Below are 14,675 nucleotides of genomic sequence, written 5' to 3' on the forward strand. Positions count from 1 at the left end.
CCTTAGGCCTCCTAGAGAGCCCCTCTTTGCTTTCTACAGTCATTCTTTCATTCTGTACTTATTGATACAACATTTTTCCCTTTTTGGCACACTGTCTCCTGAGACTGTTTCTCTAAGTGGCTCCATATTTTTGGTGCAGAAATGGCCAGAATAGAAACTGACATCAGAATTTTCAGGGATGGGTTTATATGGACTTTGTTGATGTCACATTTGGGAGATGACGTCACTGCAGAGTCACTCAACGCCCTCTACCAACGTGCAGAGGTACTGCTGAAACATTTGCAGATCCAATCTGGCACCTGGGGAGGATTTTAAGAAAAGGAATCTGCGGCTAGCTCCTGTCTCTACCAGATAAGGCGTTACCGAAGGTAAGTAACCTGTCTGTCATTTCTCTCTCTCTCTCTACCTTGTGTCTCTGTGTTTTTCACCAAGTCTTTCATTATGCCTTTATCTCTTGCTGCCTTTGCCTCTCTCTAATTCACCTCTTTTTTTTACATTACCTCTCTATCTCACGCATTGGAGTATTGTACTCCTCTGGCTCTTTCAACATTTCCTTCTCCTGATCTTTATCTCTAACTCTACAACATTTTAAAACCTTGCCTATTTCGCTACTATTCTTTCTCTGTCTATATCTTCCTCTTTCTATCTCTCTTTATAGTTCCATCTGCCTACCTCACCTTTCTTTACTTTACTGATCTACGCAACTCATATCTTTCTACATCATCTCCACCTCTACTCCCTTCTTTCTCCACTTTGTGTCTCCCACTATACTATTCTCTTAACGTCTCTGACCATCTACTGTATCCTGCTCCATGCTATTCTATTACTCAGATTGGCAACAGTTAACTGACTAGCCAAGAAGTGCACAGTATTTTAGCACAGGTGTTTTCTCTGGCACTCTTGGAGCCTGTGGCATATGAGCTGGTGACATAGAAGAGCTATTATCGAGGTCATGAGCGTCTGACATGGTTCTTTTTGCTCAGAGGGCATGACAAAAGCAGCTCCCGAGAGCATAACACAGTCTTTATGCCACAGACTACAATTTCTAACCCTACCAGAAAGGCTTCGATCTGACAAAACCCAGTAATAGAAAAGCCTACTTTAGAAGTGAGTGGAAATGGGGTTGGAGAACCCTGAAAAAGTGGTACAGGACAGTGGTGCTGATGATGCCATTGCACCTTATCAGATGTTGATTTGTCTTAACCCCTTCAGTGCCACGCCCTTTCCCCCTCCTGTGCCGGGCGTTACATTAGTGGGTGGGGTTCATGACGAGATAGTCTCGTCATGGGCACAGCGCAACCGTGCTCCATGACGAGACTATCTCGTCATGGGCACAGAAGAGGTTAAAGAGGACATCTCTTTATTGAGTTTTTCTATTGTTTTAAATTCTGAAGGGCACGTTCTCTGGATGCAGAATGCTTCTGGGGAGTGCACAATCTGGATTTTCTCTCCTGGCAAAGGTGGGCCTGGCACAACATAGTCCCCTTTCTACGGGGCTAAAGAGCACAAAGGGCAATCATCATAAGAGGGAGAGTAGTGTTTGACCCCCAGGTACTCATAGATGTTGCCCATTAGGCACAGATAATGTAGGAAGAAGAGAAAGATGAAAAAAACTGTGACAAAGAGAGAATGCAGAGATGAAAAAGAACCTGCAACAATGATATAAAGGGGCGGGTAGTGTTTGGGTTTATGGTGGTGGATTAAAGAGGCATGAGCTGGAATCAAGACTACACAGCCTTGGTATTTTGCACCCCAAACTTCGATAATGCCAGCCACAGTCTTGTGAGCAAAATATTGGGCCCTGTACTTTTTCTTTTACAAATTTAGCACTGAAAAAGTGACTAAGAATGCCAAAGATATAATCTTGGGAAAATCAAATGAAAGAACAATTAGAAAAGATATGAACCTACGGATCCTCACCTCAGTGGCAAGCAAAAACAACATGCCTGGATTCACCAACTCAAGTGGTGTTATTCAGTGGCATATCTTAGTCAGTGAGATTCAGGGGGTGTGAGTCTCAAATTACCCAAGTAAACAAGTAGTGGGTGGCACAGTAGAAACGTGAAATGACAAAGGTTTGGGATGGAATGTTTCCACGAGGAATAGGGTCAGTACTGATTTGTAATAGGTGGGATCCTCTTTCTAAAGTGGCACAGTGGGTAAAAATGATAGGCTGGAATGCTACCAGAGCAATTACCACTTGTAGGTCTATTTGCAAGCATTCAGCCTATCACCCTTTGGGTGTTTGAATGTCAGCAGTATTCTTGGAAACTTGAGCAGCACAGCTTTCCAAGCCTACTGCTGTCAATGTTTGTGGATACAAAAAAAAGTAGAACATGTGCACCAATTCAAGGAGTACTTCTATGGGTATATATTTAATACTCTTGTTGTAAACAAATCACTGTGGGCCTGATTCACCAAGGTAAACTTACACTTAGGTGTAAGTTTGTGATTGTTTGCTACTCACACAGGGATTTACGAGTAATATCTTTACGAGTGAGGAGTCTCCGTACATAAAAAGCCTATCTTTTCTCTGAGGTACTTGTGAAATGATAAGCAATGTGCCTTTGTTTCCTTTCATTGCATTGGCATCTAGGTGTTAGGCTCTATATGGCTCCCAGCTAGGATAATACTTGAAAATGAATATGCTACTTACCAGTATGCATCTGTTCTTGGCATGTAGGGCTGCTGACATTCATATCTGTGCATAGATCGCCGCCTAGTGTTGGGTCCGGATGTTTGCACGTTGTTGTCCTGGAAGAGTCTTCGAAGTATCCTTGGATAGGTGACTCCTCCCCTGGACTACAGTGCGCATGGGCATCCTCTCCATCCTCAGATTGTTTTTCGCCATTGTGGCAGTGATGGAGTAGATACAGAAAGTGATGACCATGCTTGCAATAATTCTGAGAGCTGCAGCTGCGACAGGCGCCGGGGAGGAGGGAGGGCGATATGAATGTCAGCAGCCCTACATGCCAAGAACAGATGCATACTGGTAAGTAGCATATTCAGTTCGAGGCATGTGGGCTGCTGAATTCATATCTGTGCATAGAATACATAGCAGTGCCCTCTATTGGCGGCGGCTACCCGTGCCAGCTGCAGCGGTCTGAAAAAGTGTTTTGAGAACAGCCTGTCCTACAGCTGCCTGCTGTTTTGACTGCACATCTACGCAATAGTGTTTTGTAAATGTGTGTGTAGTGGACCATGTGGCTGCTCTGCATATATCATGCAGGGGAATATTTCCTAGGAAGGCCATGGAAGCCCCCAACTTGCGTGTTGAGTGGGCTCGTGGTGGAATAGTTAATGTGCGTTTTGCCTTTTGATAACAGATTTGAATACACTTAACTATCCATCTGGCTATCCCTGCTTTGGAGATGGCGTTACCTTTGTGGTGTGGGGCAAAGGCAACGAACAGTTGTTTTGTCTTCCTGAAGGGTTTAGTCCTGTCGATGTAGTACATGAGGGCCCTCCGTACATCTAGTGTATGTAATGCCCTCTCTGCAACAGTTTGTGGGTTTTGGAAGAAAACGGGCAGTTCAATAGTCTGGTTCATGTGGAACTGCGATATTACCTTGGGCATGAATTTGGGGTTGGTACGTAGTACGACCCTGTTGGCGTGAACCTGAATAAATGGCTCTTGAACGGTTAGTGCCTGGAGTTCACTAACTCTTCTTAGGGAAGTGATCGCTACCAGGAAGGCTACTTTCCAGGTAAGGAATTGAATCTCGCATGAGTGTAGAGGTTCAAAGGGTGGACCCATCAGGCGTGTGAGGACCAAGTTGAGGTTCCACATTGGAGCCGGTGGGTGACTAGGTGGAATGACTCGTTTGAGTCCTTCCAAGAATGCTTTGATGGCAGGCACTCTGAAGAGAGAGAGGTGCTGCCTGGTTTGCAGGTAGGCTGATATTGCGGTCAAATGGACACGTATAGAGGTGTACGCCAGATTGCATCGGTATAGGTGTAAGAGGTAACATATGATGTTGTGGATGGATGCGTCCAGCGGGTTAATGTCATTATTACCGCAATAAATGACGAACCGTTTCCATTTGGCTGCATAGCAAGCTCTTGTAGTGGGTCTCCTGGCCTCCTTGATGATGTCCATACAGTCAGGTGGCAGATTGAGATAGCCAAACTCTAGGACTTCAGGAGCCAGATCGCCAGGTTCAGCTGTTGCGGATCTGGGTGCTGAACCTCTCCATGGTTCTGCGTCAAATGCGCGGGTTTGATCCGCAGCCTTTGATGCGGTACCACGGAAAGTTCGAGGAAGGTGGTGTACCACGGCTGGCGTGCCCACGTGGGAGCAACTAGGACGAGTGTCAGGGAGTGTTGTCGGAGTTTGCGAGCCACCAGCGGTATCAACGGTGCTGGGGGAAAAGCGTACGCAAATCTGCCGGACCAGTTCATCCATATCGCATTGCCCTGCGACTGCGGGTGTGGGAATCTGGCGGCGAAGCTTTGGCATTTTGCGTTTTCGCTTGTCGCGAATAGGTCTATTTCTGGGTGACCCCACTGCTGGAAGTACGGTTGGAGTACCGATGGGTGTAACTCCCACTCGTGCATCTGGTGGCTGTGTCTGCTGAGCAGATCCGCCATCTGGTTGTCCTTGCCGGGGAGGTGTTCCGCCATGAGGAACATGTTCCTCTGAATGGCCCACTTCCACATGCTCTGAGCCAGATGAGACAACTGTGGAGAGTGTGTCCCTCCCTGCTTCTGTATGTAGTACATTGCGGTCATGTTGTCCGTCCGGATCAACACGACCTTGTTGCACAGATGTACTTTGAAAGCCTTCATGGCCAGGAAGATTGCCATCAGTTCCAGAAGGTTGATGTGCATCTTCTTCTGTTGTGTCGTCCATAGTCCCTGCACTGTGTAGTGGAGTACATGAGCTCCCCATCCCTGGAGAGACGCGTCCGCTGTCAGTACTATTTGTGGAACAGGCTCTTGGAACGGTCGGCCCTTGCAAAGGTTTTGTGGATTCCACCAATGCAGAGAGTTGTATGCCCGACCGCTCACCAACACTAGGTCTTTCAACTGTCCTTGAGCCTGATTCCACTGACGTGCTAGGCACTCCTGAAGTGGGCGCATATGTAATCTCGCGTGCGGGACTATGAAGATGCAGGAGGCCATCATGCCTATCAACTGCATAAACACTCGCGCTGGAAGCGAGTGGTTGGGTCTGAACTTGGAGATCAGCGCTTGTATGCCGTTGATCCTCACTAAATTTGGCTGAGCTGTGGCCGCCAGAGTGTCTATAGTCGCACCTAGGTACTGTTGTACGTGTGCGGGCTGGAGATGAGACTTTGGGTAATTTAGTGAGAATCCCAGACCGTGAAGAAGGTGAATGGTACGGGACACGTGGCTTGCACATTGCTGGGCTGATCTCGCTTGAACGAGCCAGTCGTCTAGGTAGGGGTAGACGTGTATGTGCTGTCTCCGTAAATGTGCCGCCACCGTAGCTAGGCACTTTGTGAAAACCCTGGGCGCTGTTGTCACGCCGAAGGGAAGGACTTTGAACTGATAGTGCTGCCCCTGAACCGTGAACCTGAGGTATTTTTTGTGTGAGGGGTGGATGGGTATGTGAAAATACGCATCCTTGAGGTCCAGTGATGCTAGGAAGTCTCCCTGCTGGAGAAGCGGAAGGACTTGCTGTAGAGTGAGCATGTGAAAGTGCTCCGAAAGAATGTACTGGTTCAGGGGTCTCAGGTCTAATATAGGCCTGAGCGACCCGTCCTTTTTTGGAATTAAGAAGTAGAGGGAGTAAACCCCCGTGCCCCGCTCGTGGACGGGTACGACCTCGATAGCGCCTTTTAGAAGCATACTTTCTACCTCTTGCTGTAAGAGCGTCAAGTGCTCTGAGGACATAGGACGGTTTCTTGGTGGTATTGTGGGTGGAGTGGAAGTTAACTCCAGACAGTAACCGTATTTTATAATATCTTTGACCCACCTGTCCGTGGTGATGGAGTTCCACGTGGACAGGAACCGTTGTAGCCTTCCCCCGACAGGTGTTATGTGGTCGGGAGGAAGGGAGAGGGCGTCACTGCTTGTTCTTGGGGGAGGACCTGGTGTTGCCGTAGCCACGTCCTCTGCCCTTGGTACTGGAGCCACGATAGCCACCTCGGGTGTTCTTATCGTAGGTGGTCTGCGTATTACCCTTGTTATATGTTTGTTGTGACCCCTGTCCTCTGCCTGCTCCCTTGTTTCCGGGGCGACGAAAGGAGCCGCTCCGAAAGGACTGAGTTTGTAGGGCGCCCATGGACTTTGCAGTGTCCGTGTCCTTTTTTATCTTCTCGAGGGTGGCGTCAACCTCAGGCCCGAACAGAAAGTCGGGGTTGACGGGCTGATTAAGGATATTGTTTTGTACCTCAGGCTTGAATCCTGAGATACGTAGCCAGGCGTGACGTCGTAGGATGACGCTAGTGTTGATGGCCCTGGCAGCCGTGTCAGCAGCGTCTAGTGCACATTTGATGGCAGCATTTGTGAGTAGCTGTCCCTCTCTGATAAGGATTTCTGCACCTTCTTTGTAGGGGTCAGGGAGGTGTTGAAGGAGTTGCTCCATTGTGTCATAGTGCGCCCTATCGTAGCGAGCGAGGAGCGCTTGAGTGTTAGCTATGCGCCATATGCTTGCAGCTTGTGCGGCAACTCGCTTGCCGGAGGTCTCCAGCACCTTGGACTCCTTGTCCGGGGGAGGAGCGTCACCCGTTGTCTGCGAGTGTGCCCTCTTGCGGGCATTCGCCACAACGATGGAGTCGAGTGGTAATTGTCCTCTGATGTAAGTAGGATCCCCAGGTGCTGATCTGTATTTCTTATCGATCCTGGGGTTTATCACTCGTGCCCTGGTGGGTTCCCTGAAAATGTCAGTGGCTGGCTTAAGGACCCCCTTCAACATTGGCAGAGTCTTTACATGTCTTTCTGAGGATGCAAAGGTGTCCATTAGAAAGTCATCTTCGATGATATCAGAGTGAAGCTGTACATCATGGTTGTTCGCCGCCCGTTCAATCAGAGCGTTGAACGCCGCAGTATCCTCTGTGGGTGACGTTTTTGCCCCATATAGTTGTGGGTCCTGTGCATCAAGAGGTGCACTGGGGTCTGCAGGGTCGCCCCAAGTTTGGTCAGGGTCCTGCTGGTCATCAGGGTCCGTGTCCACATGGTAGGGGACTTGTTCACCCATGTAGTCCTCCAATGCATCCGTGTCGGAGCGTGTGGGGGAGGCCCGGTGTGGATCCTGGTAGGGTGAATGAAAGGGTTCATACAGGAGAGGTTCTGTGTCCACAGGCAGCTTCCTCTTTAGCGGGATCCTGAAAGGTTCCAATGGCGGTTCCGAAGTTATCCTTCGGTCGTGGAGAATCATCCTGCCAGTGTCGGCGTCGATGACGCGTGACGGAGACGGCTCGACAGGCGTAACCGCAGTTTTGGTGGCCTGTGTCCTGAGTTGAAACGCCTTCGGGATTGTGGATGGAGGCAAGCCGAAGGTAATGCTGGTCGGCACCGACGAAACCGCTGGATCGATCGAACCCGACTGGTCCTGGAGGGCAGCCTTGGTTTTGCAGCCTGGCATTGCGCCAGCCCGTACTCGGGGCGCCTTAGAGGTCGTGGCCCCCGCCAGGGTCGTCGAGGCGGCTGCAGATATCTTCTGCGCCCGTGGTGCATCGAGCCGAGGTACGGAGATCACCGTTGACGTCTTCGACACGTGAGGTTTCGGTGTCGCCGAGGGAGTGCTGCGAGGCGTAGCAGGCGGGACGGCCCTCGGTGTCGGTGGCGTCGACGCCGGTAACCGAGCAGGTTTTTCGGCGCCGATGGCCTTCTTCCGTTTGTCGACTCCCATGTCGCCCGTCTCGAGTTCGGCACCGAAGTCCCCCTTGGTGCGGTCGGTGCCGACACGGTGCGCCGGCGTCGAAGGTGTTGAAGGCCTCGATCCGACTAGCGCCACTTTCAGTTTCGGTTTCGTAGGAACCTGAGCAGCTTTCGGTTTCGGTTTCGTGGAAGGGAAACCAGCTGGCTTAAGCGGTAATGGCTGCCGCTGAACGTCCGAGGCCGGGCCCGAGGGCGGGGCCGAAGGACTGCGTGATAGGTCTCGGGTAAGGCCCGAAGGCGATCCCTCGACCGGAGCCATAGTCTGTGGCACTGGTGAATTCTCGGTTTGAACAGGTAGGCCTTGTTCATCATCGGAGCTACTCTCTTCGGCCCCTAAGGCCTCCTCGTCGTCTCCTACCTCGGTGTCGTCTTCACCTCTGTGGAAGAGTGACTCGTCGGCCTCGTCCGATCCGGGTTCTTGGTCGGAAACGGGACTGGAGGGTAAGACTTCTACTTCTTCGACGTCGTCCGCGTCGTCGAAGATGTCAGCTGGGGCCGGTGCTGCGTGCTGCGCTTCGAGCCTCGCCGCTCGACGATTCCGCAGAGTCTTCTTTGAACGGAACCGGGCACAGGCCATACATGTCGACTCGTCGTGGTCCGGCGAAAGGCATTTGTTGCACACCGGATGGACGTCGATGTGTGGGTACTTCGCATTACATACCGGACACCTTTTGAATGGCGTCCTCGATTCCATCGTCGAAGTAGTTGATGGCCAGGTAAATGCGAACAAAGTCGGTGCTGAAAGTTAGTAAACTAACAGAGAGTATCGAAAACCGATCGATAAACAGTACCGACGCGAACTAAAGGCCTTGTGGCCTCGACAAAATTTTTTCCTAACTTGAGCTAAGATAGCACATCCGAACCCAATGGCGGAAAAAAACAATCTGAGGATGGAGAGGATGCCCATGCGCACTGTAGTCCAGGGGAGGAGTCACCTATCCAAGGATACTTCGAAGACTCTTCCAGGACAACAACGTGCAAACATCCGGACCCAACACTAGGCGGCGATCTATGCACAGATATGAATTCAGCAGCCCACATGCCTCGAACAAGAAGGGCTGGTGGTGCTCTAAATCAGGGATTTGTGTGTGCTCGGCTAGAAGTGAAAATAAGAAAGCCCCCTCGCTGCTTATAGGTTGCGGCAGTGACTGGAATGGAGACAACGCGTGGACCCTGCTGAATTGTGTCCAGGTACCGGAAGGTGAAGCAAGGACAAATTCAGCAAACTGGATCCCAGATCTTGCCCATAGAGAGCTGCCAGAACTGGGATCAGGCGTGATAACCCTACTTTCCAGCACTGCATGCAGGCATCTGCAGGTAACCATGCCATGAGGCCCTTAATTCAGATACAATAGTCCGCTGGCCATTCAAAGCGATATGTATCGTACGTGCAACTGTAAAAGATATGCTTTTGTGTGCCAAGTGCCCCAGAGGAGGCCTAGGCTACGCCACCCTTTCAGCACCTGATCACGTTGCATTGCTGACATCTTGAGGATTCCACAGGAGTCTTTCTAGAAGATCCACCAAAGCTCAACCCATGACTACTCAGAAGGGAGCATTTTTATACCACACAGCTAAATAGTTCATGTGCTATACATATTTTGTTTACAAATAATCAATACAATTCAAACTAACCTGGAGCTCCCGAGACAGAACGACATTAGTCAAGTCAATTGGGCTTGGAGTGTAGCCATTTGCCTGCAATCAAATAATGAAGAAAAATAAAATGATTTTTGGTGGAGAAACGTAATGAATCATGTCCCCTTTGAGGATTACTTTATGTGAAATATTATTTTAAATATACGTGTCATATGCGGTAGCCTCCAATCCCTTCAGAAAACCTTACCTCGAATTGGCTTATTACAGTTTAGCTGCAGTATCACCTGTAATAATAAAAATGGAGGAGGTGCTCAAGTAAAACGTTATTGCAGCTGATCTGTGACGTCACCCCCCCTGCCAGGGCAAGCAGACGGACCAAGTAGCAGAATTACAACTTCTACATAAATAGTGAAAATGAGGGCTAGACTTCGCTCTTCGAAACTGTTTTTATGAAATGAACAGTCATTAGCAGACTTAATGAGATATAGCTTATTTGGAAAACGACTTACATTAAACTACATATGTGTTTTTAATTTCTCACTATTTCTTCTACATATTTGCAACTATACTCATTTTGATAAGTAAGTGGGCAGAGATGGAATTGTTTCTTACCTGTAATCCTAGTTCTCTCTCAGGGAAATATTCATTGAAATCATAAGTACTGAATGGTCCTGCCCATGTGCAGGGATCCTGGAGCACTGCTTTAACATATATCTTCTTAAGTGTAGATCTTAGCCTTACTTTAAGAAGGCCAAGTTTTAAGATATTGGGGCATATCAGCAAGCAGGTGATAAAAAATTATCGCTGCTTTTGCATCCGTTTTCGGACAAAAAGCGGCGATAATTTTATTGCCTGATCAGCAAGGTCACGCTATCGCGTGAAACCATGCCTGATCGCCATTTCCCTTAACGCCCATCTTTGCATCTCTAATGAGATGCAAAGTGGGCGTTCCTCCCCAGGATAACGGGAGAAATGTCGCTAAGCGACATTTCTCCTATTATCAAGCGTTACGCAAAGCAGCATAGCAACAAGAAAAGTAGCGATAACCTCCGTTATCGCTACTTTCCTTATGCCTGATTTGAAACTGACTTAGCCATGATATCCTATCGAAGGTGGATATCATGGCTAAGTATGTGAGGCCCTATCAGCAAGCTATCGCCAAAAGTTGTGTGATTATTGCTGGATTTCCAGCGATAATCGCACATTTGGCAGCTTGCGCTCTGAATTTTATCACTTTGGAGATAACCATTGCTAATAGCACGCAATCTCCGCGATAAAATTCAGAGTTGGCCGACGATAACTATCCTCACGCTAAGAGCGCTGAGCGATAATTATCGCCAGCCCTTGCTGATATGCCCCATAAGTTTTTTAGAAGTGTTCTGCAGACTATAAAATAGGCTATATTGACCAATTAATTTAATTTAGTCTAAAAAAAAATTACAAGAAGCTACATAATTTGTGTGTATAAATTTCTTTCACAAACCTTTTTAAAGGAAATGGAGAAGTAGTAATAGGGCACTGTAGACACATACGCTGTAGTTACATGCATATGAAAACTGACGATGCACCTTTAAGAGTTCACACTCCTCCAGTATTCCATCCTTCCCAGGAGGTGATAGTTGCCTCAGATCTTTTTACAGAGTGATAGAGAGGAGGACTAATAAAACATAGAACATATGTAAATTATCTTTCTCCCTTCCACTGCAGAGGGAAGGTTGCTTATGATTTCAATGGAGATTCCCCTGAGCGAGAACTAGGATTACAGTTAAGAAACCATTCCTTCTCTTTTAGGTATCTCCATATACAATCATAAGCACTGACTAGAGTGCCAAGCCCATTTCTAAAAAGCCAGTGGAAGAGAAAAAAATGCCCCCCGAAGCAAATAAGCAAAGAGATTACTAAAGGAAGCTTGTCCTACTTGAGCTTTTGTTCTAGCGTCTGAATTGAGACAGTAGTGTCTCCTAGAGGTGTGAACAGACCTACATGTGGCTGCTTTACAGATTTCCGCAATAGGAGTATTCCTTATCAAAGCAGCTGTTGCTGCTATACCTCTGGTGGAATTAGCTTTTGGTTTACCAGTTAAGATTTTGTTTGCGTTTTGATAGCATAACAGAATGCAAGAAACTATCCACCTGGCTATATATTGTTTGGATGTGGCTAACCTGTACATAATGGGGCAACATTCATAAACAATCGTTTGGACTAGCGTCTTTTGTCCAGCTAAAATGTTAAGACCCTTCTCACATCTAAAGTGTGGGGAGATCTTTCTGGAGTCAAAAGATTCTGAAAAAATGTTCTTAGATAAATGGTTTGATTAATAGGAAATCTGATAGAGACTTCTAGCTGCAGATTTCTTGCCTTAGAATTATAGCCAGGTGTTAGACAGGATAAAAAAATTGTTTGTGAGCATTACCCCTGAATGTCAGTAGGTGATGTCGTTTGGCTGCGTGTTGCATTGTCGGCATGATCTGTGCCTGAAGTGATGTGCACAGTGCCTATATAGGTTCCACCCTAGCGCGCGGACGTCAGGTGGATGCCAGTGGACTAGACACCTCCCCAGATATTGGCTTGGTATCTCCTCCCACCGGGGCTATGGAGGAGGGAGCCTAATTTTAGACACTCCTCTTCATTGGAGCAGTTCTAGACACAGTACAGTTTCAGGCTTATCCTCTCAAATGGCGAGTCCAGGATAGCCAGGCTATGATACCAATGTTCCAGCCTCTATCTTGGGATTCGGTGAGACTGACTTCAAGGCTACTGGTCCTCGTGAATTCCTGCATCCTGCTGGTGACACATGACGCTGGCATATGCACACTCTGCAGAGGGACCTGAAGTTTCAGTGGGCACAGCATCAAAGGACTCTCTCCGACATAGTCAGCCATCCCTTTTTAAGTCCCCTATTGTACATAGGTTTCTGAAAAGTCTCCAACACCTATTCCCACCTTCTCCTTTTATCATGGTTCAGTGGGACCAAAATTGAGTCTTAACCTTTCTAATGTGCGCTGCCTTGGAGACGCTACACAACTGTCCTATCAGGCTCCTTACCAACAAATACGTCCTTTCTAGTAGAATTACATCTACCCGGAGGGTCAGTGAGCTCCAGGCCTTGTCATCTAAGCCTCCATACCTCAACAACTTCCCGGACAAGCTAGTCCTTCGCACTAGAGCACCCTTCCTATCGAAGGTGGTAACTCCCTATCATTTAGGCTAGTCCATCAACCTGCCTACCTTTCACGCTCAGACTCATCCCCCTAAGGAAGAGGAGCGACTCCACTGGCTGTACCCAAAAAGAGTGCTGTTGTTCTACCTTGACCGCACAAAAAAGTTCAGGTTGACAACCAACTCTTCGTGGTGTATGTCGGAGCCCAGAAAGGGAAGGCAGTACAGAAATGGACCATCTAGCAATGAATCACGCTCTGTATCAAAATCTGTTACACATTAGGCAAGAGGTAACCCCCTAAGGATTTGTGTGCTCATTCCACTATAGCCAAGGCGCTAGAACGAGGAGTCCTAGTCTTGGACGCACTCCGGAGTGGTATTGCTTGGGTATCTAATCCAAGGTAAGGAATACGTGACTCGAAGTCTCCATCAGATTAACAAGTTGCTTACCTCTCTAAAGCCTTATCTGGTAGAGACTGTATCTACCTGCAGATTCCTTACTGATCCACCCATTCTCCCTGCTTTGCGATTGGATTTGCAGACTTAAGGCTTTTTCCCTTTCAGGGCCCTAGTTTTCACAATCGAGTTGTCAGTATTCTTCGTGGCTCTGTGCTTCTCGCATAGAAAGTCGCACAAAGAAACTGACGTCAGCACACTCTGGTGGCGCCTAAAACAGCACCAGGCATGCCACTTCTGGCATGGACGACATCATGCGGAGCCAAATGATGCTACCTACCGACATGCAGGGGTACTACTCACAAAAATATTTACGGATCTAGTCTGACGCCTGGGAATCATTCTAAGGTAAGGATAGAGTCTCTACCAGATTAGGCATTACAGAAGGTAGTAACTTTTTCTTTCTCATAACTACTATATTGCTGTGAAATATTATGTATGGTTCATGAGAGCATAAAGCTTGAATCATGATAAGCCTGCGTGCTTATGTGACATGGGCAGGGCTAATCAGTACTTATGATTATTATCGGCAATCTCCTGAGAGAGATTAGGCTTTTTGGGGGAATGGCAATAATGTGACTATGAATGATAAATAATAAAATTCCATTTGGTGTATTTTAAAAACAGATTTGATGATCTTGTGAAGGAATTTAGGGGCTCATTACTATGGCGGAGGGACCGCCACCGCCAGGCCGGCGGTGGCGGTCCCTCCTCCATCTGCATGCCCATTTCCCCCCACCACAAAAGGATGGCGGGGGGAATCGTTCCGCAAGCGTGGCGGGCGCAAAGCCCGCCCACCACGCTTCCGCCACAGGCAATTGTACCGATTGCCTGGCGGAGCGGATAAGGCCGGGAATATGGGGGCGGTGCCTCGAAGGCACCGCCCGCCTGATCACAATGCTGCCATGAGCCAGCATTTCCATGGTGCTGGAACCGCCATGGAAGGGCTGGCAGAGGCTGGATTCCGGGGGCCTGTTGCTGGCCCCCTCAGTGTTGGGGTACCAGCTGTGCACTAGGGGGTACCCATGGTACCCCCCTACATTTCCATGCACAAGGTGGCAGGCACCAGGCGGGTGGTCCCTACTCAAGTCCGCCCATCATCGTAATCGGCCCCCATGCCTTATGCCTTCTTTCTGACTCTGGCCAAGTCCTGCGCCCAACCTCCAAGGGGCGGCCAGCTGCACGCAGCCATCTGCAGTGTGGGATCTGCAGTAGGGCCTGGCCTGTGGCCAAGCGCTGCTTCCAACAGCCTGCAGGAAACTAACCGCCCACGAAAGCTATGTGCGGCATGAATTAGCCACATTGCCAACAAACAGTATGTGGCTATCCCATTTTAATCACTTATGCCCTCCTTATCCCTTCTTTATTTAATGTTTCCGCTATTTGCTGGACTCTCGTGGAAGTCAGCATGGCCGCTGCACTCCCTTGGGAATCCCGTGAGAGCACAGGCGTCCTGCTGACTCCCAGTGGAGTCCCCTGGAATTACGGCAACCAATTTTATTTTTGTTTTAATTTGGCCCTGGGAGCCACAAGGTCCCGGGGATCTGGGTACCCGTACCCTGCCCCACTACACCTAATTTTTACATTCTCAGGACATGACGGGAGTCCCATAG

General features: G+C 48.6%; 1 protein-coding gene across 4 annotated transcripts in view; it reads right to left on the reverse strand.

The window, feature by feature from the left end:
* Window positions 1-14,675, reverse strand: part of RYR3 (ryanodine receptor 3) — a 2,047,168-nt gene that overhangs the window by 871,163 nt on the left and 1,161,330 nt on the right. For all 4 annotated transcript variants that reach the window (XM_085627314.1, XM_085627313.1, XM_085627312.1 and 1 more), the window contains one exon: window positions 9,484-9,546. In XM_085627314.1, coding sequence (XP_085483440.1) covers window positions 9,484-9,546 — 63 coding nt within the window. The remainder of the gene's footprint in view (window positions 1-9,483; window positions 9,547-14,675) is intronic.

This window comes from Triturus cristatus, chromosome 9 (assembly GCF_964204655.1).
Source record: "Triturus cristatus chromosome 9, aTriCri1.1, whole genome shotgun sequence".
In the NCBI taxonomy this organism is placed as follows: domain Eukaryota; kingdom Metazoa; phylum Chordata; class Amphibia; order Caudata; family Salamandridae; genus Triturus; species Triturus cristatus.